General features: G+C 34.6%; 1 protein-coding gene across 4 annotated transcripts in view; it reads right to left on the bottom strand.

The window, feature by feature from the left end:
- Positions 1–27,017, bottom strand: part of Brinp3 (BMP/retinoic acid inducible neural specific 3) — a 382,003-nt gene that overhangs the window by 48,695 nt on the left and 306,291 nt on the right. For all 4 annotated transcript variants that reach the window (XM_015997685.3, XM_006978971.4, XM_015997686.3 and 1 more), the window contains exon 7: positions 8,612–8,834. In XM_015997685.3, the coding sequence (XP_015853171.1) occupies positions 8,612–8,834 (223 nt within the window). The remainder of the gene's footprint in view (positions 1–8,611; positions 8,835–27,017) is intronic.

The following is a 27,017-nucleotide window of genomic DNA, read 5'->3' as shown; positions in this document are numbered from 1 at the left end:
TTGACATTCTTTTGTGCTTTCTGATGTGCTTCTAGATGGGGAGAAGGAGGATTTTTCATTTAAATTGACATTGATATTTGAATGTATTCATTCTCTTTATAACTTGTGTTTGCCATCTTAAGCAAGTTCTTCAAAGACACTTTCCTAGTTTTAGCTCTTTATGGTACTATATATCTTGGTAATATTTTATTTTTACTTTTTTGATTCACAGAGCCATTTGGCTTTAGAAAATAGTTTCTTGGCTTAATACTTAGAGATGAAAATTTGATTTTCTCATATACCATATTAATAATGTACTGTGTGCATATACACACAAGAAATTAATTAATAATTTTTCATGTGTTCATCTTCTCATGAGGATGGTAAAATATCATATAAAAAGAGGGAAATCCCCATGTTTCTAAATAGAATTGGCAAATGAGCATTTGTCTAAATATAAAGTACCTCAATAGAGATTCCTCAGAGCATTGATCTTGTTTGATATAAAATAGCACTGTTTGAAAAACTTATCTATGTTTATTTTAAGTACAAATTAGGATTAATTCCTACTGTTGCTATAATTTAGATCAGTGGTCATGACCCCCTTAAGGGTAGCATATAAGATATCTTACATATCAGATATTTCCATTTTGATTTAAAACAGTAGCAAAATTACAATTATAAAGTAACAACAAAATAATTTTATGGTTGTGGGTCACCAAAATATTAGGAACTCTGTTAAAGTGTCACAGCATTAGGAAGGTTGAGAACCACGGATAGCATAAAAAAATTTTGAGAAATAATTTTTATTAATAAAATTGTCTAGTGACATTTTCATTTATTACATAGAGATTGCTAATACTATTTATATGAGATCTAAGTATATTTTGTAAAGTAGGAAAAAGACAGTAATGTATTTTGTAAGAATTAGAGATGCAAATTCTTCTGTTTGTAATTGTAAAATGTGTTAATGAAGTTCTTGTTTCTGCTTAGTTTGTATTCTCTCTGAGGATTAAAAAATATGAATGAAAATTAGTAATTCCACAGAATGTCTAGATGGAATTATGAAAGAAAAAGAAAACACACAAAATGGGTTTTAATATGGATCAGCATTAAAACTGCAAGATTGTACTGGGTTTGTGAAGATGTGGGTAGTAATCACTGTATTCATCTGTGAAGGGAATGTCTGTGTTTGGTGGAAGTGTGTTACAACTGTAGCTAACTCCAAAAGTTGTATGTAAAAAAAGTGTTAGACCATGATTCTCTAAGTGTATTATTTCAGGAAGTAAGCATGCTTTGGGGAACAATTTTTATTCTGTACGTTTCTTATTTAAATAATATTACATTTATTTTCTTATCCTAAAGTGACAGACAGAATGCAGTGTTTGGCAGACATACATTATTGGTTTCAAAGGAGAGTTTTTTTAACAATTATTTGCCCCAACTCTTTACCATAAAACTTTATCATAACTTTTTCAAAAATGCAACAGGTAAGGAAAGCATCAGCATTTTCAAACCTTCCATGGACTATCGTCATGTTAAGTTTTCTAGGTATACATAGATATAATTCAGGTAGGTAGGTAATCTTCAAACACTTCAAAGATGTACAGAATATGGCATTTTAAGTGTTTTAAAAACTTAGACTTTCTGGACAGTGAGATATGTCTGCTCCTGGCAGCACCTCTGAAACTGCAGGTGAGTCACTCCAGTTAAATGTTTTCCTTTATCAGAGTTGCCGTGGCCATGGTGTCTCTTCACAGTAATAGAAACCCTAGCCAAGGAAATAGTCTTGATTGTTTTGGTTAAAGATTATGAAGAAATAATATATTAAGAACAGTCAGAGTGTAATATTATAGTGAAGAGGTAAGAACATTTTAGACCTCTGGTTATTGAGTTTATTTTCCACCAACAATCTCAGGTAATAAAATAGTTACGAAAGGTCAACTTTGGCTACTGTTATTTTAGTTGTGTCATCTTGTGCCAAGGAAAGATTAAAACTACTGTGGTGGTGTGAATGAAAATGGTCCCCATAAATTCATAGGTAATAGCATTATTAGAGGTGTGACCTTGTTGGAGTAGGTGTGTCCTGGCTGGTGGAAGTGTGTCACTAGGGAGTGGTCCTTGAGGTTTCAGAAGCTCAATCCAGACCTAGTGTCTCACTGTCCCTTCCTGCTGCCTGTGGATCCAAGATGTTGAAAACTCAGCTACCTCTCTGATATCCTGTTTGCCTGCATGCTGCCATTTCTCCTACAATGATGATAAAAGACTAAACATTTGAACTATAGGCCAGCTCCAATAAAATGGCCATGGTCATGATGTTTATTTGAAACAATAGAAACCTTAACTTAGATAACCACTGTCCCCCATTTTTTCTGCCTTCCTAGATGAATTGAATCCCTTGTATCTTTAAGTTCATTCTACTGAGACATTCTATTCAAGTAGCCTGGTGTTTCTAATAAAAACCTAGGTCAATTTCTTTATGAGAAATTTAAGTATAAAACACATTGAAAGGAAAAAAATTGAGGAATTGTCTACATATAATAATATAAGAATAAGGGCTCCCATGGCAAGTCAGCAAAGCCCTGGTACATTCAGTTGAGGCAGGACCAAACCCATCCTCCCTGCATCAAGGTTGAGCAAAGGCATCTCACCAGGGTTGGGTGGGGGAGGCCTAAGGGGAGTTGGAGGAGGGAAGAGAGGGGGATCTGCAGTTGGTGCATAAAATGAATAAAAAAATTCTTAAATAAAAAAGAATTATTGAAATAAACTAAAAAAAAAGTAACCTGTTTTCCAAACATTAAGTAATTATTTACTAAATGTCATTGAATTGGGTATTTCTTAGGTGCTATACATTTAAATTTTCTTAGAAAAAATGGAAGAAATCTAAAAAGTATATTCTTTAAATCTATAACTTAGTGTTTTTTCTTTTTTTTTTAGAATATTCCTGTGAGTCATCACAGAGTAGATATAATTCAACGATAAAATATTCTTCTCTGTAAATCATGTACAAAAATATCATAAAATCTTTATACAGTTTCATATGAAGCTGCTTTGGGCAAAAGTCCCTTGTATTAATATATAAATGCCAGGTTTAATTATATTGTAGGCTTTGTGATATTAAAGGATTTAGAGGCCATTCAGTAAGGTCTTTTTATTGTTGGAATGCAAATTTGGATATAGTTATATAAGTCAAATAAGTATGACTTAGACAAATGGAATTTTATTCCCCTCTAAAATAACAGTATCAACACAAATAATTCAAACATATTATCATCAAAGAAATAGGACTTTGTGCTTCTTAACTAGTGTCTTCATATCAACTTTCACCTACAAGTATGATGTATGCTTTCTAATCAAGGAAGAAGGGAGAGATGATACTTACCTGTCTGTTCTTAAGGGACTGATTTAAACTGTAATGCATATGTTCAGTTTGTGTGTATTACTTACATTTGATCAGAATTTATTATGTTTCACTCTTAAAGGCAAAGGGAGGCTATATGCCTGATGCAGCCCATGCCTAGGCCAAATTCATATAGTTGTTTTGGCAATGGGAGACAAGGGACAATTCATCATTTGGGTTTATTAAGTCCCTTTGGAGAGGAAAAAATGATCAGCAATCTCAGGGAATAATTTTTCCACCTATAGATATCCATGATAGAGAAATAAGATATGGAAGAGATAATATAAGTAATATACAGCCTAAAACAATTTTCAAAGAATGCTAAGAATTTTTGCATGGTTTTTACAATTTCATTACTTGGCCCCAAAACAACTGTGGGTAACCTCTTGATTAAGACATATTACAAGAAGGTGTGCCCAAAATTTGCTAGTGTATATTTATATTGGGATATGCTTACATAACAAAAAAAAACTTTCATTATTTAATAATATTATTGATTAAGAATTTCTATGCTACTCTGTATAGCATAACCATGTATATAAAAAATCAGTGGAGAAATGGAGCACTTATGCTATACACTGTGTTGTAGATGTTGCTAAGGAAAAGCACTATGCAACTATGAAGTTACAAGTGGAGATATTTATCTTTTTTTATTTGATAGAACTCAAAATAAAAATTATTATTATTCAAACTTGAACACATAGAGCATCTGATGTGAAAATAGAAATGAATGAGGCTGTCACATCAAGATAAACAAGTGTCATATTCAATAATAAAATTATAATTTTAAAGATGGAAAATTTGGAAGTCTTGTTTCTTTTACTATGAAACTGACATCTTCCTGTAATGTAAAGTCCAGTAATAATAGTAAAAATTCAGATGCTTTACTATAGTCTCAGGACAATGATTTGGAGATATTTGTAGCAAAGTGAGCAAATGTTTTCCAAATAACTAATGTATGGTTTTCTCTGTGTGGGTAGAAAATCAATTTAAAGTACAAGATGGACAAAATGTTTTGTCTACTTGATATAAAAAGGCTAATGATATCATTCAGATTTCATATTATATTACTAGCTATTGAATTTCAGTGTTTAGTCAAAAATATTATTACCAACCATCTGGAAAGACTATCACAATGCTCATTGCTGCAAATAAAGGTCTATTGATTGATAAAAGTACAGTTTAGAATACTTGCATAAATAACTGCTCTGAAAACTCAGTTACATCAAACAAATCATAACCTAAATGCAGAAAAATCAGTCAAACTTAAGTGATATCCATAACACAAATATTGTACCTACTATTGCTCTTTCCAGTGATTTTAGTAAAGATGTCTAAGTATCTCTCAACTTTAAATTTTACTATATTACAATTTATGCATGTACATATGTTAAATTATTTTTCATGGATGTGTCCATATATAAACCTCTTTACATATTCAAATCTCAAAATGCCATTAGTCTACTCAATAATTTCTGAGAGTACCAAAGTGTCCCTACACCAAAATTGTTCAGATCTATTATTTAGATTGAGAATAAATACCCGCCTCTTTGGAACATTCCAGTGGACACTGATAACCTCTGCAGCCACATTAACATACGTAGTTTATTTCGGTATTCTCACACTTTGATTAATTTCTCCCATTCTAGACACTGTAAATTCTTCCCGTTTAATTTGTGAGCTATTGGTATTTTTTATTCCTCCTAGTCCATAATAACAGTACAATTTTGAATTGTACCTGAATCCAGTGTGTTTTGCTTAGATTTTATTATCAACTCGACAGTACCTAGAGTCACTAGGGAGGATAGAAGCTTAATTGAAGAAATTGATCAGCTTGTAATGTGACTACATCTGCGAGGAACTGTCTTGATTCATTTTTTGTGGCAGTGTTTGTCCAACTGTGGGCAGCACAAACCCTAGGCATGTGGGAGTGGGCTGCAGAAGAAAGCTAAAAGAGAGCAAAACCGAGAAAGAAAAAGCAAATAAAGAAGCATTTATCCACAGTTCCTGCCTCCAGTTTATCCTTGAGTTCCAGGCTTGACCTTCCTCTATGATGGTAAGTGAAGTAATCCTTTTATTTCCATGTTGCTTTGATCAAAGCAACAGAAAGCAAACTGGATCAGGAAGTTAAAGGCAGAAAGAATAAAGTTAATGACTTCTTGAAAATACTTCAGTTATGTAGTTTGGCATAAAATCAAAGGAGTGCTTGAGCAATTTTGTTTTCACATATTTGAATTTTGGCCATCCCTAGCAATAGTATGTTGAAAACATATATACACATTTAAACACATCTGCAAATATGTAATGCAACTGTACTATAGCAGTTGTCAATTTCTCTTTCAAACGTCTCTTAAAACAATCCCAGAGATTTACAGTCTCATTTTGTACACCACTAATGCACTGGAGTGCACATTTTCTGATTGGCATTTTATAGTTTTTCCATTGTAATAGAAAAATAGAAATAAAAACTCCCCCTGTTGTAGTTTTTTGTAGCTGTTGATGTGGGGGTGGAATCCAAATTCAAAGCAGTATTTCAATTGTCTAGAAGTCTGCACTGCCCTCTGAATGTGTTTTAGGAAATATACAACCCAACAATTACATGAATTAAACACTAATCCAAGAAAATTTGGAGGTGACCTTACCCTTTACATTATAAATTTTAGAAAATAAAGGTTTATCTATACTGTGATGAATTATGTTCCATCACATATATCTGTTCTGTTCCAAATTCTTTGTACATATTCAGTTTTCAGCTTCTCTTATTTGCCTTATAAATTTGGCATTCATAAAGCATATATGTATTTTCAACTTATATTTTAATTAAAATTTACTTTGAATTCTTATATAGATTACTATACCATATGAAGATAGTTTTGTTTCACTAATCACCCCATTCACATACCTGAACATGTGCATAGACATTTACCATGGCATCATGTTCAGATTACTGATTTGTTTATACTGAATACTGCCTTTCCACTAGTTCAAATACTCCTTATGTTCCCAATATATGTAAATGCATATGTATGTTTGTGTTTATTCAACCCTGATTACCATAAACTGTATGTTAAAATCAAAATTATTATAACCAAACTTAGCAATTAGTTTCCAAGTCCTTTTCATTTTGTTATATTTCCTTTTTAGAATTAAATATTCAGTATCAGCTTTTAAAAAATTGATCTTAATCCACATGCAAAAATGATAAAATTGATTATAGTTAAATAAGAATTCTTTCTTTGACCATAATTCCTTATTAAATTACATTAATAGATTGTATACAGATATATTAAAAATGTATGTCAAAATAATTAAATTACCTTACATAAAAAATAAGAACTGACATGAATAATCACAAGGAAAGTTTTTGATCTGAACACTTTGTATTAAAAAATTAGAGGTTCTTAATCAGTATATTTTCTCCCTACAGTCACACCTTTAAAACAGGAAACTACCCAAAAAGAAAACAAAGTAAGTAATGAAGAAAGAAACAGAAAAGAAAAATAGAATGAAATAATGGAATGAGAAGAAGAAAAACGCTAAGCAAATGGGAGAGTGACAAAATCCGTGCAGGATAATGGAAGTGCATTCAGAAAATACAAAAGTGTAAACACACACATATTCAGTGCCACTTCACACAGACAGGTCTTTATAATTACACAATAGAAATCAACACCTTTTGGTAAAATATGAAGTGAGAGGTAATGTCATTTGTGAGAAGAAAATTAAAAATACCATACATGGCCTGGTGGTGGTGGCACACACCTTTAATCCCAGAACCGTGAGGCAGAGACAAATGGATCTTGAGCATTTGAGGCCAACTGGGTCTATCAAGCCAGTTCCAAGTCAGCCACGGCAGTTACACCGAGAAACCTTGTCTCAAAAAACCAAATACTAATCATCATCATCATCATCATCATCATCATCATCATCATCATCACCATCATCATTGTCACCATCATCTCCATCAGGAACACACATAAAGAGTTTCAGGAGATTGTAGAGAATGTTACAAATAGAATTACCTTGTTACTCAGAAATGCCTACTGTAGTATGTTCTCAAGATGGTTGAAAATGCATGCCCACAACAACAGTAAATAAGTACAAAGAAATTTATAGATGCATCAGTCAAAATTCTCAGTGGAAAAGCAGTAATGTCCACCAAATGATGAATGGCTAGAAAAATAGGCATATATGTAATACACAATGACCACATATTATTTAATTCCCTTTATACAAAAGCTCTGAATGGGCAATACTATGGGGACAAATAGTATATTCTACAAGTTTGTAGCCTATAGCTTACAAGTACACATAGCCTATAGACAGATGGGATTATACATGGTAAATGCCCATTGATATATTTCATATATAATAAAAAGTATTCTTCAATTCAGATGGCATATATTTCTTTATATTTGAAATGTAACACAAAGCTTTGGAAAATGCCATTGTGTTCTCTTTAAATCAAATTTTTAATAGAGGTTTAATCCAAAGGGTACACTTTAAGACATTCTAAGATATATTTCTCTCATTAAATATGTAAGCATCAGTTCAAAACTTTAACATATTCATACCAGAAATATTGCAAAAAAGTATATTTTTGTGTTGTATATTTTCTTTATGGTGTATGTTTAACCAGACTTCAAATAGGTAAGTATAAGATTTTTATTCCAGCAATCTGTCAGAATGTCTTAAGTTAGAAACTTTTAAATCAGTTTTTCCAAATAAGCTCAACAACAAATACTTATGTATCTCATTTTTTTATATTAAACATTAGAACTCTATGGATTTAAAATCATGGACTAGCATATGATTATATGTATGAATTTCCAAATATTTGCGATAGGACATAAACCTTTAATTGTTTTATTATAAGATTACATATGAAGAAATTTCTGTTTGCATCTTTTGCCTACTTCAGGTGCTCCCAGTTTAACTCTAGGCATTTGTCTTTTATTGCATTTACCTAAATAGGATTATAAACTGACTACCATAAAAAAAAAAAGTAGACGAATCCTTGATTACAGCAACAGAAAAAAGAAAACAAAAGAAGTATCCATGTACATGTCCCCCATTGTATCATTCCTTAGAAACCACAGAAATGCATTATTTTGAGAGGAGAGAATCTACTCTGTTAGGAAACCCAGCGCTGTGCACTGTGCACCACCACCCCTGCACTCAGAACTGTGCTGGGAGATCAGAAGCAGAGCTATCATGCTGCCCCCGTCTTACCTCTGTCTCGGCAGGCTGATGAGGGGCTGTTTGTGGCACCGTTTGCTAAGGCTAAAGAGCTTGTGTACAATTCTTTGTGCCTTCAGGAAAAGCTGCTTCATGCTGTTTTCCAGTTGTTCATAGCGGCGCTGGAAATTAGAATCCATTGTCCACAAGTGCATTATGGTTGATGTGTTGAGGAAATAATTCATGGGTAGTCTTTTCATGAAGAACTTGAATTCATCTGAAAAATGAGAAAATTCAACATTTTAATTATAAGATGATTATTTTTCCCTGCAGCCAAAACAAATCCTACATGGTCAAAAATACTACAAGTTTAATAGTTGTGACTAACAAACTAATAAAAATGAGCTTTGGGAAGGTTTAAGATGTTATTTTTTAAACTTCTTAAGATAGATGTTTCATGAAAGTGTATAACAATATAACTAGTGTAGAACAATAGTTTAGCCAGAAAATTTAAATTCAATCTGTTTTCTGTATTCTGCCTTTGCTGTTTATTTGAACAAAATTTTTATAATCTAATACATATTTGACTTTCATATTTGGTATTAGTGTAAATAATTCTATGTGTTTATTAAAGAAAACTTTCCTATATATTCATTAAATCACTAGAGGAACATTTACAAGATTCATTACTGTGTCTTCTTAAAAGAACATTTTAAGTAGACGATTTTAATATTCAGCTATGCTCTTCTCTCCCACTGTTTCTGTTCATTTCTCATGACATACCATTTTAAAATGTGTGCATAAAAGAAAAAAGTCAATTAGAATATTTAAAGCTCCTCCACTGGCTATTACCTTTCTATCAACTAATATCATACATGATATGCCTTTCATATCAAGTAAATAATCAACCTTCAAGAAAAATAGCAGTGGATGTTATATGATGGCCAGGGAGATGGCACAGCAGGTAAGAATACTGCAGCAAAAGCATGAAAACCTGAGTTTAAATGCACAGAACCCATGCAAAAAAGCCAGTCATGGTCACGCGTGCACACATAACCCTGGCACTGGGGAGAGTGAGGCAGATACAGTAGGTTGGCTGAGGATTGCTGGCTGCCAACCTAACTCCAGGTTCAGTAGCAGACACCATTTAATTTATTTAATAAGACGGAGAGTAAAAACACAGAGCACCAGACGTTGTCCTCTAGTCTCTGCATGTATGTATATGTACTCATCATATACTGCACACAATATTTCAAATACACATGCACACACACACACACACACACACACACACACACACACACAACGTTCATGTTACAGGAAAACAAATGATATAAAGGATCTGTTTATTATGTAAACAAACAAAATAGATGACATAGTATTCAAAGGGAGAAACAAGCAAATTGCCCTTTAGCAGACACTCAAATACACACCATGATATACATATATATTATTCATCCATAATAAATAATCCAGTCATATTCTGTTGCATAGATTAACTTATATAACATTACTATCTTACTGTTCCAATAGTTAAAGTCCATAGACCTCAAACATTATAGAATATTATCATTGCTCTTGGTTACCCTTCAGAATTTGTTTAACCCCTTTTTTCTGAAGACATGACTTCCTTGAGTCTAAAATATGATAAATGAACATGAGTAGTGACCTTGAACCATCATCTCCATTGACTAACTTTTATACTGCTGGAAGGTACTATGGACACTATTTAAGGAAAAAAGTAATCTTAAACTTAATCTTTTTTGTTTTATTATTTGAAAATAGATTTTCTTATACATTTTCATCACACTTATTTTTTCCCAATCTCCTTCCCACAACCATTCTTATCAAAATTTTAAACTTTTGTGAATCCTGTGAGTAAAAATGACAAACTTTTTAACAACATTTGCCTACTAGTGCCATATAAGCATGGATATTATGGAAGCAAGCAATCATCTACCTATGTGTAAGGACCACTATAGGAGGAAGAATTCTTATCTGGCACTGCAAAACTGGCCAAGAATGGTGGCTAGATAATTATATACCCCACAGGAGAACCTACTAGTATTATCATGCTAAATACACCAGGTATTAACATGATTTATTGACTCTGTGGTATACCCATGGATCAATGGATCTCATCTCTGCAGAGAAGTTTCCTGCAGTGGATGACAACAAACATAGAAGCTTAATATTTAAACAACAAATAGAGAATAAGTGATTCTGGCATGCTTCATGTGTATGTCACTCTTACTCTTTCAAGGCTCAAGGATCTTCATGGAAAAGGGAGAAGACAGGCAGTATGAACCAGAGGTTGCATATATATTCAGCTGTATTGTGGTCACAACAGGACAGTCGTACATTTGAACTCATACATATGAAAACATGGGTATAATCTGTACAAGCTCAAGCCAGAAGCCAGCAAAATACCTCCTGATGAGCTATGGGCATTTGTTCTGCCAGGAGAGGAAGTGACAGTTTTCTATAATGGTACATAACCACATTCCAGGGCAGGCCCAATATTCAAGGGTAACTTGGCAAAAGAAAACTGTTGGAACTGAGAAAGATAGAAAGAGAACACAAGTTGAGTGACTAGTTATGTTGAGATGTTTCTGGGAGGAGTTCAGTGAAAATGATCAAAATACACTTTGTGAATATCTCAATGAATTAATAAAAATAAATGAAAAATTTATTCAGGTCACAAATTTTATACAAGTTGTAGGATAAGTCTTGTTTAACTGAGCCTAGCCTACTTAAACATCACATCTATTGGATATTCAGCATATATATTGTTACTTGAAAAAGAAGAAAGAATAAAACAAAGGGAAGATCTTTTCAATAGCATAAATATAATTGGAGGAAACTGTAGTATATTTGCATTAGATATGTTTAAAAATCATCATTTTAAATAAGCAGAATATAAATAACAAATTAGTATCAAAGTTTTGATTCTACAATATTTTGTAATTTGTTTGCTTCCATATGTCTTTTTTGAGAAATATCCTCTTTTAAATAAAGAATTGATGCATGGAAATTGGAACACACTCCTTGGATATTCACAGAGCAGATGCCGCTCCTTTGAAAACTAATCATTCATTTTATAGTCATCTTTGACTCTTCTGATAAGACTTTATTGTGTTGTGGGCATGAATTTATAATTGCATTCATTGTCATCACAGTATTGGTAAAAGTTCTAAATCAGGAAAATTGAATGAGGTTAAAGAAAATTATAAGGTAGAAATTATTTATCTTACTGGAGTGTTTGCAAGAATGTGTGTATCTGCTGAAAATCATCAGTGCATGGTCTCTGTGAAATAGTTTTTAACATGACACATGAATAATTGGTTCATTATGAAGTCATTAGGAGCCACCATTGACAGTCACCCACAACAGTTATTGAACACCTGTTGTGAATAGAACATACAGATGTTTCAATCTATGACAGCAAGTGTGAGTAAACCTTGCATCTCATTTTAACAATGACTAATTAATGATATGTATTATTTTCAAATGCTACAACAGCATCTTAAATTTTTTATAGATATTTTACCAAGAACTCGGTAGATTTCCTGGAAATGTCATCATAAATATTTTATCTTATTTTGACATTTATTAAAATTAATATTTATAGATTACAGAAATTATAGTTGAATGGAACCCAGGAATTATTACATAAATCAATATAACATAGATAGGAGGATAAGACAAAGTAGAAGAATTAGAGATGCCAGAGGATATTTTATCTTAATTTCTAATACTATGTAGAAAACTGTTTGTAGTTATTTGGCAAATGCATAATAACATGTCAAAGGCTGGAGCAGTGATTAAGTGGTTTGATGAAGGAAAAGATGAAAGTTCAAAAAGAAGAGGACAGATATACTCTTGTTCTATAAAATATTATAATTCTACTCATTATCTCAGAAAAAAATGAATAAACAAACAAAAACATTTCCAAAAATCCTTAAATGAATTTAAAGTTTTGAATGGAACACACGGGAGTTTTTACACTCTTCAAAAATTTTCAAGATTAAAGGCAGGATTTGTTACCTTGACATTACTACTATTTGGTGCAATGTGATCCTTTGGTTGAATGTACTACCCTGATCATGGTAGGATGTGTGATAGCATTCTTGTTTTGTTTGTTTTGGAGATAGTCTCAGTGTACAGTGAAGGCTGGCCTAGCCCTCAGTACACAGTGTAGGTTGGCTGTAAACGTGTGATCATCCTGCTTTAGCCTTATGATGCTGAGATTACAAAAGCAGGCTGCCATGCCTGGTTTTTAACTGTACTCTTTATTTTTTAACACATAAAGTATTATGCTCTGTTAGGTTATTTGCAAACAAAATTGGTTTTGTTGATTCTCCTTTCCATCTTCTAAGTCATCCCCCTTACTGTGATTTACACATCTACTTCTAGTGTAGCCTTCCTTCTGCTTCTCTACCTCATGCACCCTATTCTTTCACCCCTTCCTCAGCACTTCTTCTCCCCCTCTTGAGTCTCCTTTCTAACTTCATATGTTGTACTCTACTTTCACCATGTGTATACATGTATCCACTAAAGTCTAGAATCTATATATGACAGAGAACACGTGATGTTTGAGTTCTGAGCCTGGATCAAATCATTTAATACACTATTTTGCAGATCCATCTATCTTTTAACAATTTTCATAATTTTGTTCTTCATAGCTGAACAAATCCTGATTGTGACTTTATATTATGGTTTCACTACTTACCCATCTGCTGATGGATCCTTAGGGTGGTTCCATTCCCTAACTCTTGTGAATAATTATGCATCAATAAACATGGCTAGTCAAGGATCTCTGGGATAGGACACACAATCCTTTGTGTATATGTTGGGTAAAATACTACTGGGTCATATCCAGGATCATTTTTAACAATGAAAAAAATATATACTGACTTCCATATTGCCTACACTAGTTTATACTCCCAATCACATTGTATAACGGTTCTTTTTCCATGTCCTCATCAGAATTATTTATTATCTCTTAGATGGAAATTCAAAGTAATTTTAATTTTCATTTTCCTGATGGTTATAGATAGTGAACACCTTTAAAACACTTATCGGCTATTTGTGTTCCTCCTACAGCATCGTTTCCAGTGACATAAAGATAACAACAGAGACAACAAAGAAAGGCATGCTAATGAGCATCTGGGGTATTAGAATAGAAATGTATAGTCAGCTGCAGTCTCCTAACAAAACTAATTCACTGAAAATAAAGAATATTACAGAGGGAATGAATTGCATAAATGGACTCTGTGGAGGCAACAAGAAGAGGTTAGGAGACAACCTTGCAAAACGTTTTTCAGTTCCTACATAGGGACAGTATTAATCCCTTGGATGCTGCAGCTTCTCTACTAAAGTAAGGTTGGCTTTAGTTGTTACTTGATTTTCAAATTATTTCTTTTATATTTTGAGATTATAATATGATCATTTCACTTCTTCCTTTCTTTTTCTGTCTCTAACCATCCCATTTATCCCTCCTTGTTTCTTTAAAATTCATGCCTTACTTTTTTCATTACTGTGTTACATATGTATGTTTTCCAAAATACAGAAATACAACCCACTTGATCTGTTTAAAGTTAAATGTAGGTGTGTTATTAGGGCTGACATTTTCATATTGATTTACTAATTGGTGTTATCTTCCCTTGGATTACCAAAAGTCCTACCCAGCTATGATTCCTATAAACAATAACTATCAATAAGACCAACTAACATGAAGCTGCTCAACATGAGTTTAAAAAAGTCTAGTCCTGAAAACTTACCCAACTACCCAGGGCTAGATAAGTCATAGAACTTGGAGGTAAACTTCCAACCATCAATTTGTTGAACCAGCACATATTTGACTGTGTTCTAAACATTTGTCCTTATACACACAGGTAAGTGATGTTCTCATTTGTCATCAAGAAAATTGCTGGGCAGTGGTGAAACGTATATTTAATCCAAACTATCAGTGAGACCAAGGCCAGCCTGGTCTACAGAGTGAGTTCCAGGACAGGCTGCAAAGCTACAGAGAGAAACTCTGTCTGAAAAAAAAGAAAGAAAGAAGTAAAAAATATTACCAGCTTGGTATTGGCATAAAAACCAACATGTTGACCAATGGAATCGAATTGAAGATCCTGACATTAATCCGCACACCTATGAACATATAATTTTTGACAAAGAAGCCAAAACTGTACAATGGAAAAAAGAAAGCATCTTCAACAAATGGTGCTGGCATAACTGGATGTCAACATGTAGAAGGCTGAAAATAGATCCATATCTGTCACCTTGAACAAAACTTAAGTCCAAGTGGATCAAAGACCTCAACATAAATCCAGTTAATTTGAACCTGATAGAAGAGAAAGTAGGACTAGTCTTGAACGCATTGGCATAGGAGATCACTTCCTAAATATAACACCAGTAGCTCAGACACTGAGACAAACAATCAATCAATGGGACCTCTTGAAACTGAGAAGCTTTTGTAGAGCAAAGGACAAGGTCAACAAGACAAAATAACAGCCTACAGAATGGGAAAAGGTCTTCACTGACCCACATCTGATAGAGGGCTGATATCCAGAATATATAAAGAACTTAAGAAATTATACATCAAAATGCCCAACAGTCCAATTAAACAATGGGCTATAGAACTAAACAGTGAATTCTCAACAGAGGAAGCTCAAATGGCTGAAAGACATTTAAGGAATTGCTCAACTTCCCTAATCATCAGGGAAATGCAAATCAAAACAACTCTGAGATACTGCCTTATACCTGTCAGAATCGATAAGATCAAAGACAGCTCAAGCTGGAGAGGATGTGGAGCAAGGGGAACACTCCTCTACTGCTGGTAGGAATGCAAGCTTGTACAGCCACTTTGGAAGTCAATATGGCACTTTCTTAGAAAACTGGGAATCAGTCTCCCCCAAGATCCAGCTATACTACTCTTGGGCATATACCCAAGGAATGCTCAATCATACCACAAGGGCACTTGCTCAACTGTGTTCATATCAGCATTGTTTGTAATAGCCAGAACCTGGAAACAACCTAGATGCCCTTCAACTGAAGAATGGATGAATTAAACATGGTACATATACACAATGGAATACTACTCAGCAGAGAAAAACAATGACATCATGAGGTTTGAAGGCAAATGGATGGATCTAGAAAAAATCATCCTGAGTGAGGTAACTCAAGACTCAGAAAGACAAACATGGTATGTATTCATTCATTGGAGGATACTAGATGTAAAACAAAGATGATTAGACTGCTACTCACAACTCCAGGGAGGCTACCTAGAAAACAGGACCCCAAGAAAGACACAGGGATTGTCCAATGACAGAGAAATGACTGAGATCTACATGAACAGCCTGGACATGAGTGGGGGTGATGAAGGGCAAGGTTCAAGGGAAAGAAAGCTTAGGGGAGCAAGAGATCCCAGCTGGATCAAGAACAGAGAGGCAGAACAAGGAATAAGACACCATGATAAATGAAGACCACATGAGAATAGGAAGAGGCAAAGTGATAGAGAGGTCCCCACAAATCCACAAAGATACCCCCACAATAGACTGCTGGCAATGGTTGAGGGAAAGCCCAATTGACCTACTCTGGTGATGGGATGGCCAAACATCCTATCTGTTGTGCTAGAAATCTCATCCAATGACTGAGGGAAGCAGATGCAGAGATCCATGGCTAGGCCTCTGGTGGAGCTCCAGGAGTCCAATTTGTGAGAAAGAGGAGGGATTGTATGAGCAAGAATTGTTGAGACTAAGATTGCAAAAAGCCCAGGGACAAATAGCCAAACTAATAGAAACACATGAACTATGAACCAATAGCTGAGCAGCCCCCAACTGGATCAGGCCCTCTGGATAAGTGAGACAGTTGATTAGCTTGACCTATTTGGGAGGCATCCAGGCAGTGGGACCTGGACCTGTCCTTAGTGCATGAGTTGGCTGTTTGGAACCTGGAGCTTATGCACAGACACATCACTCAGCCTGGGAGGAGGGGACTGGACCTGCCTGGATTGAATCTACCAGATTGAACTGAATTCCCAGGGGAGTCTTTGCCCTGGAGGACATGGGAATGGGGGTTGGGCTGGGGAGAAGGCAGAGCGGGGGAGGGGGGAGTACAGGAGAATCCGTGGCTGATATGTAAAATTAAATTAAATTATAAAATAAAAAAATTAAAAAAGAAAGATAAAAGAAAAAGTAAATACATACATAAATAAAAAAATCTCTTTGCAAAAGAGACAGTTATAGAAAACTACAACCAATTACAATATAGAGTTGTGAAGCCCAGTCTCAAAGGTATATCTAAATAACAACTGCTGCATTTAGGTTTCAGGGGTCATTGGTGAAGAAGGGTGGGAATATTTAAAAGCCAGAAAGAAGATCAGGAAATTGACTGTCACTGTGTCTCTAATGTTGAAAGCTATACCTGCAGAATCTCACTGACATTACTGAATAACCATGAGCTGAATAAGAAGGGCAACAGTCATGCTCATTATATTTAATAGCTGGGTAACTTTTCATGGTTTTAATGCCTTTCCCTTGATAGAGACTCAAGCGTATTCTTGATATGATCTCAGTAAGTTTAGAATCTCTCTCTCTCTGTTGTGTTTTTGTTTTGTAGTTTTATTTGGTTTTGATTTTCTTTTAAATTTAACTTTTTTTTTTCAGGGGAAGTTGTAAGGAAAAAGAGTGGATGAGAGGGGACTGGGAGATAGGTGAGATTGGAATGAATAATGTGAAATCCACAAAGAATCAATAGAAGTTTAGAAGTTTTAAAAAATGAATTACTTTGGGCTATATTTTCCAAAAAAAGTTGCCCAAATCATTTTGACATTGGAAAGATTTTAGAGTGATAGCATCATACATATCCTTTGTTTTCTGAAAAGTAAAATATTTTCTTCTATTGAGAAGCAATATCTTCATTTATAAATTCACCTAAAGAGTTTTAAACATGTGCTTTTTCCATAGAAAAGTAAAGCTGTAGGTATTTAAGATTGAGGAAGGAAAAAAAGACTTTTATGATTTCTATTATTGTGGATATGATACCCTTACTAAGATTGAAGGGATAATATACAAATAATATTAGCTTTTCTATATATTTTATAAATATTTTAAGTGTAATAAATAAATGTATAAGCATAATAAACAAATTATGCTTAATGATATATAGACACATACTTATGAATGTATGCTTGATAAATCAATCACCATTAGTAGAAGTTTTTTGTCAATAGAAACAACAATACAATATGGATAATTTTAATTATAGTGAAATCCTAGAAATAGGCTGGCAACAGAAAAATATAGGAATCTGAAATAAGTAAAAAGGATACATACACAGTCTACTTAAAATAAAAAGGTAATTAACTTGAAGATGTATATGAAGAATTTATGTAAACAGTTGCTTTTAATGAAAAGAGTGATTGTCTCTGAATTTTTTGATATTTGTAATCTAGTTTTTCCAGTGTCACCTTCTCTCCTTTTAGCTGTAACAAGATACTTTGTCATAAACTAGTGTCAATCCCTTATATAACAAAATTTTGCAGTGGGGTGATAAAAAAAGCCATAGTTTCTTATACAGAACATAGTCTTGTACTAAATCTTTACATGAGCAAATACATTCGACAGTGACTGGATTTTTACATAAAAATTTATTTTTGTTTTAGTTTACCATAGGTAACCATGATTAAAAAAATCAGATATTTATTAAGTCCTAGATCTAAAGCTGATATTTTAATTTCAAATTATTCTTCATTGTTCCTCATTGTAATTGCAACCCAGATCACCCTCTAATGCAACTTCTTCTTGTGTTGTCACAGTAAGTTTCTTAATCAATAGCACTAACACTGTTTTCTTGACTTTCACAACCACCCCATAATTACAACTACATGTGGCCTTTTTATTTGTTTGTTTATATTGTTTTCAATTTTATAAACTATTGTCTCCAAACATTTCCACGGACATATTTGAAGGATGGATCTCCAAACAAAAATTTCCAAGTTCTACATTATGCCACTGTTACAACCAGAGGTCACCATACATCATTGCAAGTTTATTCAAAAGATACTAACAGACTTGGTAGTATAGTTTATATGAAACTGACAAAAAAACTATAATGATGATTAAATAAATGATATCTGGCTCATAAACAATTTTATGAGGCTACAAAATTGCATGAAAATCAAGGGTGTAAACTTAGAGCACATTATAAGTCATTAGTGGCTATCTAAAAACAGATCATGTTATTTTTTTCTGATTATATTATATTTCTGCTTGGTCTTAACCTTCACAGTGCCCTTGAAACTACAGAGTGAGTGGATTTTCTAAGCTGTGGGATTCAACTTAATTCTTTTGGATTTAGAGCTTCTCTCTCAGGGGATCATGGGAATAGTAGGTGACCAGAAATAGTAGTGTCTATTGCAATCTGTCCATGCCTTTTAACAGTGATGTCACCACTAAATAAGATTAATGGATTTTTTTGTATTGTTTCTTTTTTTGACTACTTCTATTGCAGAAGAAAATGTTTCTCTACCTTACTTTGGGATTTTATATTCTGTGCACTGTCCGTTAATGAATTCTTTATCAGTTGAACTCAATTAAAGCCCTTTTTCTTCCTTTAAGGAAAGAATTTGTGCTGACAGATGAACAGGCAATAGAAGGAATCTTACAGAATAGCTTCTAAAGAGAAAATGGATGGAAAATATGGTTGAATTCCTAGAACATTGTGGACAGAAACCCTTATAAATAGACACAATGATAAACACAGAAAGTTGACAAGAGATCTGCCACATACATTCATCACAGATAGAATGCTGTTACCAAGATGATATCTGATACTAGGTGCCTGTTTCAAATTGAAAGCAGAGTCTGTAAGTTTGAAAACAGTGGAATAGTCAGTTGGTACTCTCAGAGATGGCTTGATTAAGGATCTCAAATACCCACACTTTCTTTTCAAAGTTTTGAGTGAATGTTATAGAATTCAAAGACAGTGCTAAAAATAAAACATTTATTTCCTGATGTCAAAGAACTTCAAACAAATGTTGGCCTTATGGTCATATTTTAACAACCATCAGACTGCTTACATTAAAGATGAAAGGAACACTGATTTGTGAAAGTGTGGGGAGAAGGGGCATTGGTCCATGTATGGAAGAAGTGATATTTACTTAAAATTCCAAAAAAATTAACCCTTCTTTCTCTTGTATTTTTCCCATAGACACAAATAGATAGATAGATTAAATAAATAAATAAATAAATAAATAAATAAATAAATAAATAAATAAGGCATGGGGTGCTGTCCTAAAATCTTCTTGTCTGTTCCATAGGCTACACTACTCTTGTCTTAAAATGTTACATGCATTTTTTAACTTTATTCTCTATTTTTTTTACTTTAAATTAAAACAAAATTATATAATTATATCAATTTTTTTCATAAAGTGCACACAAGTGCAATGTGCTATTTGGAAATGTCATGCCAAACATTAGGCAGAGCTCAGGGAATCCCAAAGAGGAGGGTAAGGAGGATTGTGGGAGCCAGAGGGGTTGCTGACAAGAGAACAGGGTCCACAGAATCAACTAAGCTGGACTCGTAGGCACACACAGAGTTTGAAGCAGCAACCATGGAGCCTTTATGGGTCTTCACTATGTCCTCTGCACATATAAATATGTCTCCCAGCTTAGTGTTTTTGTGGGTCTCCTAACGGTAGGAGCAGGTGTGTTTCTGACTTGTGTGACTGCTTCTGGCACTCTTTTCCTCCTGATGGTTTGCCTTGTCTGGCTTTGTCTCTGATGTGAGAATTTTGCCTTGTCTTATTTTGTCGTGTTGGGTAGTTGTCTGTTGGCGTCTTGATCTTTTATGAAAGAAGACAGAGAAAAAGGGAGTCTGGAAGACAGGGCAGGTGAAGAAAAGACTGGGAAAGTTGGAGAGAGGAGAGGCTGTGGTCAGAAGGTATTGTATGAGAGAAGAATAAATAAAATGAGAAAATTAAAAATCGAATCTCAGGACACGTTAGAGTTCTCAAGTCTATCACGGTCTCTATGGACAAAAACATAGATCATTACTTAAGGCCCCAAGTGATTTGTATACGTAAAGTAAATGAAATAAAGCAACATAGAAGTAAAAGTAAAACATGCCTAAGTCAGTCAACAGAGAGCTTACTTCAATTAAAGAAGAAGAGAAAGAAAACAAACAAACAAAAAATGGAAAGGGAGCTTTCTGTCAAATTATCAGGCTAAAACATTTCAAAGACACAGAATGCCATAGTGTAACAGAGCCTTAGTGGGTAGCCTTTCCTTTGAATGATGACATAACTGTGAATGTTAAATTCATGGGGCTCCAAATGCTGGTGAGTTCATAAATCAGAGAACTAAGGTAGATACCTGGTACATACACAGAAACATCATTTCAACTGGGTATTTTCTGCATTCCATTAAAAATTAAATTTAAAGTTATATTGCTTGCTTACTTACTGATTAAATTCTGAGAAACTAGGGTTCTGTACCACAGTAGGAATTTGAAACTCTACTTGAAAGTAACTCACCACGGTGCCTGTAATTTGAGCAAAGAGTGATTCTAATTAAACTTCTGATGGGGAAGAATTACTGGCACCTCCTGGAATGATGAATAAAGTTCCTTCCCTCATACATATTTTTTTCCTATCATTGTAAACAGAGGACACTTGCAACAGTTAATGTCATATGCCAGTAATATCAAGTATCGTAAATTTAAAGAAATTTTCAAGGTGTTTACATATTAGCATTCACAGCACATATTGTTAGATATTACTCTTGATATTAAAGGGCACATTTTGTAAATGACTTGAGCCTGGAAATATGTGATAAGCATGAGCAGACATCGCCATGCACTAGTCTATCATTTACTTGAGTATTCAGACTACAACTAAGCCGTACTCCCAGAGCCTGGTGAACCTGAGTATACTTTGATACCCCATCGATATAACTGTCTATCTAATATAATGCAGTCTTTCCCCAAACCATATATAGGAGTCACATTAGAAGAACTCAGCAGCTCTGTGAATCCAATTGATGAGAGAGAAGAGAGATTCTGCAGGCGAGGGACATAGAGATCATGATGGGAGGACATGTGGAGACGACCAGCCACACTAGTGGAGCACCATGAACTGTGGACTGGTGGCTGTGGAGCCCCCATGGGACTAGACTAGGCCCTCTGGGTACGGAAGACAGTTGTTTGACTCGAACTGTTTGGGAGGCACCCAGGCAGGGAGATGGAGATCTGTTCCCGGTCTATGGGCAGGTTTCTGGGAATCCAATGCCTGTGGTGTGATGCCTTGCACAGACTTGGTGCAGTGGGAAGGGACTTGGACCTACCTAGGCTCAGTGTGCTGGACTCTGCTGACTCCCTATGGGAGACCTCGACTTGGGGGGATGTGGGGTAGCTTGGGAAAGAGGACTGGGGGATGGGAAGAAGGAGGAGGGGGCATCTGTGGATAGTATGTAGAGTGAGTAGAAAATTTCTTGATAAAATTGAAAAAAAAAAGGAACTCAGCAGGTTGTATGTATATAGGTAGCTCTACCTGTCTGTCTGCCTGTCTATCTCTCTGCCTGTCTATCAATCTACCTGTCTGTCTATCTATCTATCTATCTATCTATCTATCTATCTATCTATCTATCTATCTATTATCTCATCTGTTTGTCATCTATCTATCTATCATCTATAATCTGTCATCTCTCTGTCATCTCTCTGTCTATCTATCTATCTATCTATCTATCTATCTATCTATCTATCTATATATATATTTATTTATCTATCATCTATATATCATCTATCCGTCCATCTATCTAACTGTCTATCACCTATCTAATCATACAGCTACAGTCAAAGAAAAAGAAGCTATCAGTTTGAGAAAGAATGGGGAGGGTATGTGAAAGGTTGTAGAGAGGTGCATGGGAGGGGGCAGAAGGAGGAAAAGGCAGGAAAAGATGCCACTATATTTTAAACGAAGTTTTTTAGAGGGGTAATGGACACAAGCCCCTATCCATAACCAAAAGGCATCTGCAACTGATGACATCTCACAAACAAACAAAAGATTTTTTCCAGTGGAGTCACACTGGTATACAAACCAGACTCAAGGCCAGATTTCATGTTCAGCAATAGAGAGCGAACACAAAAGGAACTCAGTAGCATTTTTGGAAAATGTTTTATCAGGGCTCTTCCTTTCAATCTTTTTACTGAACCTTATAGGTCGTTTGTGTATGTATTATGGTTTCTGATTCTGTTTTTCTGATTCTGTGTCTGAATTTGTGTGTTACCTTGACTATATGTGTTTCTTGAGTTTATTGTTATTATTATTACTGTTATTGTTGTTGCTGTTTGGCTCTCATTCTGTTTGGTGGGTTCTATTCTGGTTGTTTGTTGATGCTTTATCTTATTTGATTTCATCATTTTCATTTTTATATGTTTGTATTCTCATGATAGAGCAAAAGACATGGTGGGGATTTGGTTGGGTGGGGAAGAGGGGAGGGTCTGAGATGATCTGAGGGAGGGGAAAATAACCAGAATATAATATATGAAAAGAAGTCTATTTTCAATTTATATAAAAGCGTAAAAAATCTAAAGAGCAAATATTGTTTCTTCATCTCTCCCTAATTAGGAAAATGGACAAATCTCAGGAGTTCCAGAAAGTGAATTATCTGGTGACATTTTCCATAAGGATGACTTCAATGATCTGTATTTAGATGGCAGATGTTCTGGTTGCAGATTCATGTATCCCTAGGTGTCCTGCAGTGATTTCCTCTCTTGTGAGAGTTCTGAACTGTGCCTTGTAAAGCCCCTGAGCTAGCATCTTCAGTCCTCTTGGTAACCTGAGCTTCCCAACTCAGTGTCTTTAAATAGATTCCTTGCGTACTGCAGTAAGATTCTATTCTTTTTTTTTTTTTTTTTTTTTTTTTTTGGTTTTTCGAGACAGGGTTTCTCTGTGTAGCTTTGCGCCTTTCCTGGAGCTCACTTGGTAGCCCAGGCTGGCCTCGAACTCACAGAGATCCGCCTGGCTCTGCCTCCCGAGTGCTGGGATTAAAGGCGTGCGCCACCAACGCCCGGCCAGATTCTATTCTAATAAGAAACTGGAGTCCTGCAATTAATTAAGACCTTGGGCGTAATCAGAGTCTACAGTCAAACAAGAGCTTAACAAATTTTTATTAACTATGTACCGTGTGCCAATCACTGTGCTAGTTAATAGTAATGATGATCATAGCCTGGACTAACATAGGGTATTCATGTTTGTTAAAATAGATGACTATGAAAATAAAATTCCTTTATGTAATTAGTGACCAATGCTATCTGTAATTTTTAATAATTTCTTTATTGTAACTATTCCGATGCTGCTCTGAGAAACATATGTGAGTTATCTTGTTAATCCCTGCAGAAGTTAGGAGATGAGTACTGTAATAATCTTCACTTTTCTGATGAAGAAATGTGTTTTATCAAGTTTCCACAACTATGCAAACTGACACTGTTAATAATAACTAAAGCCTAGAACAAACCCTGTCTGAAAAAAAAGTTCCTGCTTAACAAGCAGAAATACTCATGGAGTTGACAAAGATATTAAATTAAATTTTTATATTCATAGAGTGCTTTTGTTCAGTAGATTTACTACAAATTTATAATAACCATGCTGTAGGACAGGCTGATTTTGTTCAGAAGTAATGTGAAATTAATTTCAACTATAGGTTCATTGTATATTGTCAACTCTGAGAGGAAAACAATATTCCCAAGGATATAGGGGAAAGAGAGAGAGAGACAGATAGAGAGAGACAGAGAGACAGAGAGAGAGAGACAGAGAGAGAGAGACAGAGAGAGAGAGAGAGAGAGAGAGAGAGAGGCAGAGAGACACAGAGACACAGAGAGAATTCTATATTGCACCAAGGGTCAAGACAGTGTCTTATTGTTCTTCATTTCTCTTACCGAACTGCGAATAGAGCACATTATTATTATCCTATGAATTATATATGGCATATGACTTAACCAACTGACACAATGAAGAAATAAGTAAACAGTGAGAAGCAAGAATAAAAAATATGCCTGATGACTTTTCAGAGAGTTTGAACTTTGGGATATAAAACATAATGCCAGTGACTCAGAAGGAGAAATAAAAAAAAACAAAGAACCGAGTATAACAGTTCCAAACTATAGTACTATGTGAAAAGGGACTACAGGTTCCATCCAAAACCAATACAAAGAAATAAATATCTAGTTATAGGTATGATAGAGAAAATACATTTAACGTGATGAACCAGTAAGTACCGATTTCATACTTATAAAGCCTTAATCAGCATACAGCACAGTGATGTGACTATTGACTATATAAACTAGAATGAAGTACAAAAAGTCCACATTCAGAAATCTTTCCAAGTATCAAGTTTCTGCACCAGCCAGGTTCAAATTCTTATATACAAATAGAGAGAACAAAGAACAGGAAACTGGAGTCACCATGTGCTGGGACTTTAGATGTTTCATACCTTCTCCTGGAAGATTTGCATAAGGACAAATTCCTACCAGAGGAGAAAAACAAGGTGATGAAATCTATAACTGGGCAGACTGGCTGCTTACAGTGATAAATAAATATCCAATTCCTACATATGAGTTAGTTTCTCCATCGAGCCTTCAAGTATATACATTTTCTATTATTAGGAAATATGATCAGCTTTCAGTTTTCCCATGATTACAGGTGATTCCTCTTATTTCTTCAATTGCTCAAAGCTTCCTGCCTTTGTATTCACACACATTTATTATTCTTATGGCATGTCCCTCCAGGGCATTCTCATTATTTAAATTTTGTCAGGAACTTGGAATACTTCCTGTTGTACTTAAGTCTATTTATTCTAAAATAAAACGACAAGGAGACCATATTGTGCATTTTTCCGTATCACTGTTGGCAGTTTTTTAAAGTTATCTCTTAGAAACTAACTTGTCACCATCATCACCTGACCTAACCTATAAATTCTCTCTGTGACTCTATAGATAGCTCCAGGATACAAGCTTTGGAAAACACAAAACGAAAAGCAAAACTTCCCATTGAATCTGAAAAACAGGACTGAATTGGAAGCTTCCATTCTCAGAAAGTTTATAACACTGAACATGTGACAATAAGACACCATCCTTCCAAGATTCCACAGAAAAGTAACTTGCAAAGAAGGAACAGCATGTAATAAAGTCCAAACACCTCTCCACAGGCTGACTGAACTCTCCATTCTGCAAGCATGTAGTCTCTAGCGCCTGCACACTCAGAAGAGCCTTGCAAATAGATGCATGTAGATAGATATCTCTCCAGTTTTCTTACTTCTCACTTTTCATTCATGTTCTTGGATCCTCTCATTTCAGGATGTTTTCAACCTCAAACTTGCAATTGTAAATCCAGTCATTACATTGCCGGACTTCTACAGAGGCGTAATACGCAGCATGGCATTATTTAAAAACAGAAACTAACAGAGCAGAACAGGAACTTGAGAAGTAAACCCCCCACCTATGGCCCACTTAGTATTATTCCAGTGCTAAGAATATACAATGGGAAAAGCACAGCACACAGTCCTGGGAAAATTGGCTTCCCACACTTAGTTGAATGAAAGGAGAGCCTTATCTTTGACCAGAGATAAATTCACCTCAAAATGGATTAAAGACTTAAGCATATAATCTGAAATGTGAAACAGACAGAGCAAAGCTCAGAGAAAACTCAGCAAGACACTGGAATGAGCGATGGCTTCTTTTTTTTTCCTAGAAAAAAAATTCTAACAGATAGAATTAAAACCAAAAACTAAATAAATGAAATCACATACAATTTTAAAAAGCTTCTACATAGCCTAGCCAAAGGAGGACATGAAAATTAACAGAGTAAAAATTTACTTACTTGAGTGATGAATATATTCAGTAACTTTCTCTGGTAAGAAGTTTATTCTTAGCATATATTAAAGAACTAAAAATCTCATGGCATAGCATCAAATAACCCACCTAAAAATGAGCAATAGTTTTAAACATATTTCTGAAATTAAAACACACAAATCATCAACTACATATGAAGAAAATCATTCTTAACAACACAAATTATTAGTGTAATAAACATATAGCCATGAGCCAGTCACAACGGCACACACCTTTAATCCCAGCAATTAGGATTCAGAAGCAGTAATTCAGTCTGGTCTACATAGTTCTAGGACAGCCAGAGCTATATACTGAGACCCTGTCCCCAAAACAAAACAAAACAAAAAAGGTATAACAACAATTGGATATTTTTTATACAACATCTTATAAACAAAAGGTACAAAGTATTAGCAAAAACATTGACAGAGGATGCATGCTGCTGAGAGTATGAAGAAGTAATTCTATATGACAAAACAGCATTGAGGTTCCTCAAAAACCTAAAATCCTGGATTTGGTGATGAAATTCAGTCAAAGAACACTTGCCTACCATATGCAAAACCCTTGATTT

Source organism: Peromyscus maniculatus, chromosome 11 (genome assembly GCF_049852395.1).
Source record: "Peromyscus maniculatus bairdii isolate BWxNUB_F1_BW_parent chromosome 11, HU_Pman_BW_mat_3.1, whole genome shotgun sequence".
NCBI lineage: Eukaryota > Metazoa > Chordata > Mammalia > Rodentia > Cricetidae > Peromyscus > Peromyscus maniculatus.
Note: the sequence above shows the minus strand (reverse complement) of the source record. Positions and strands in the feature narration are given on the sequence as shown.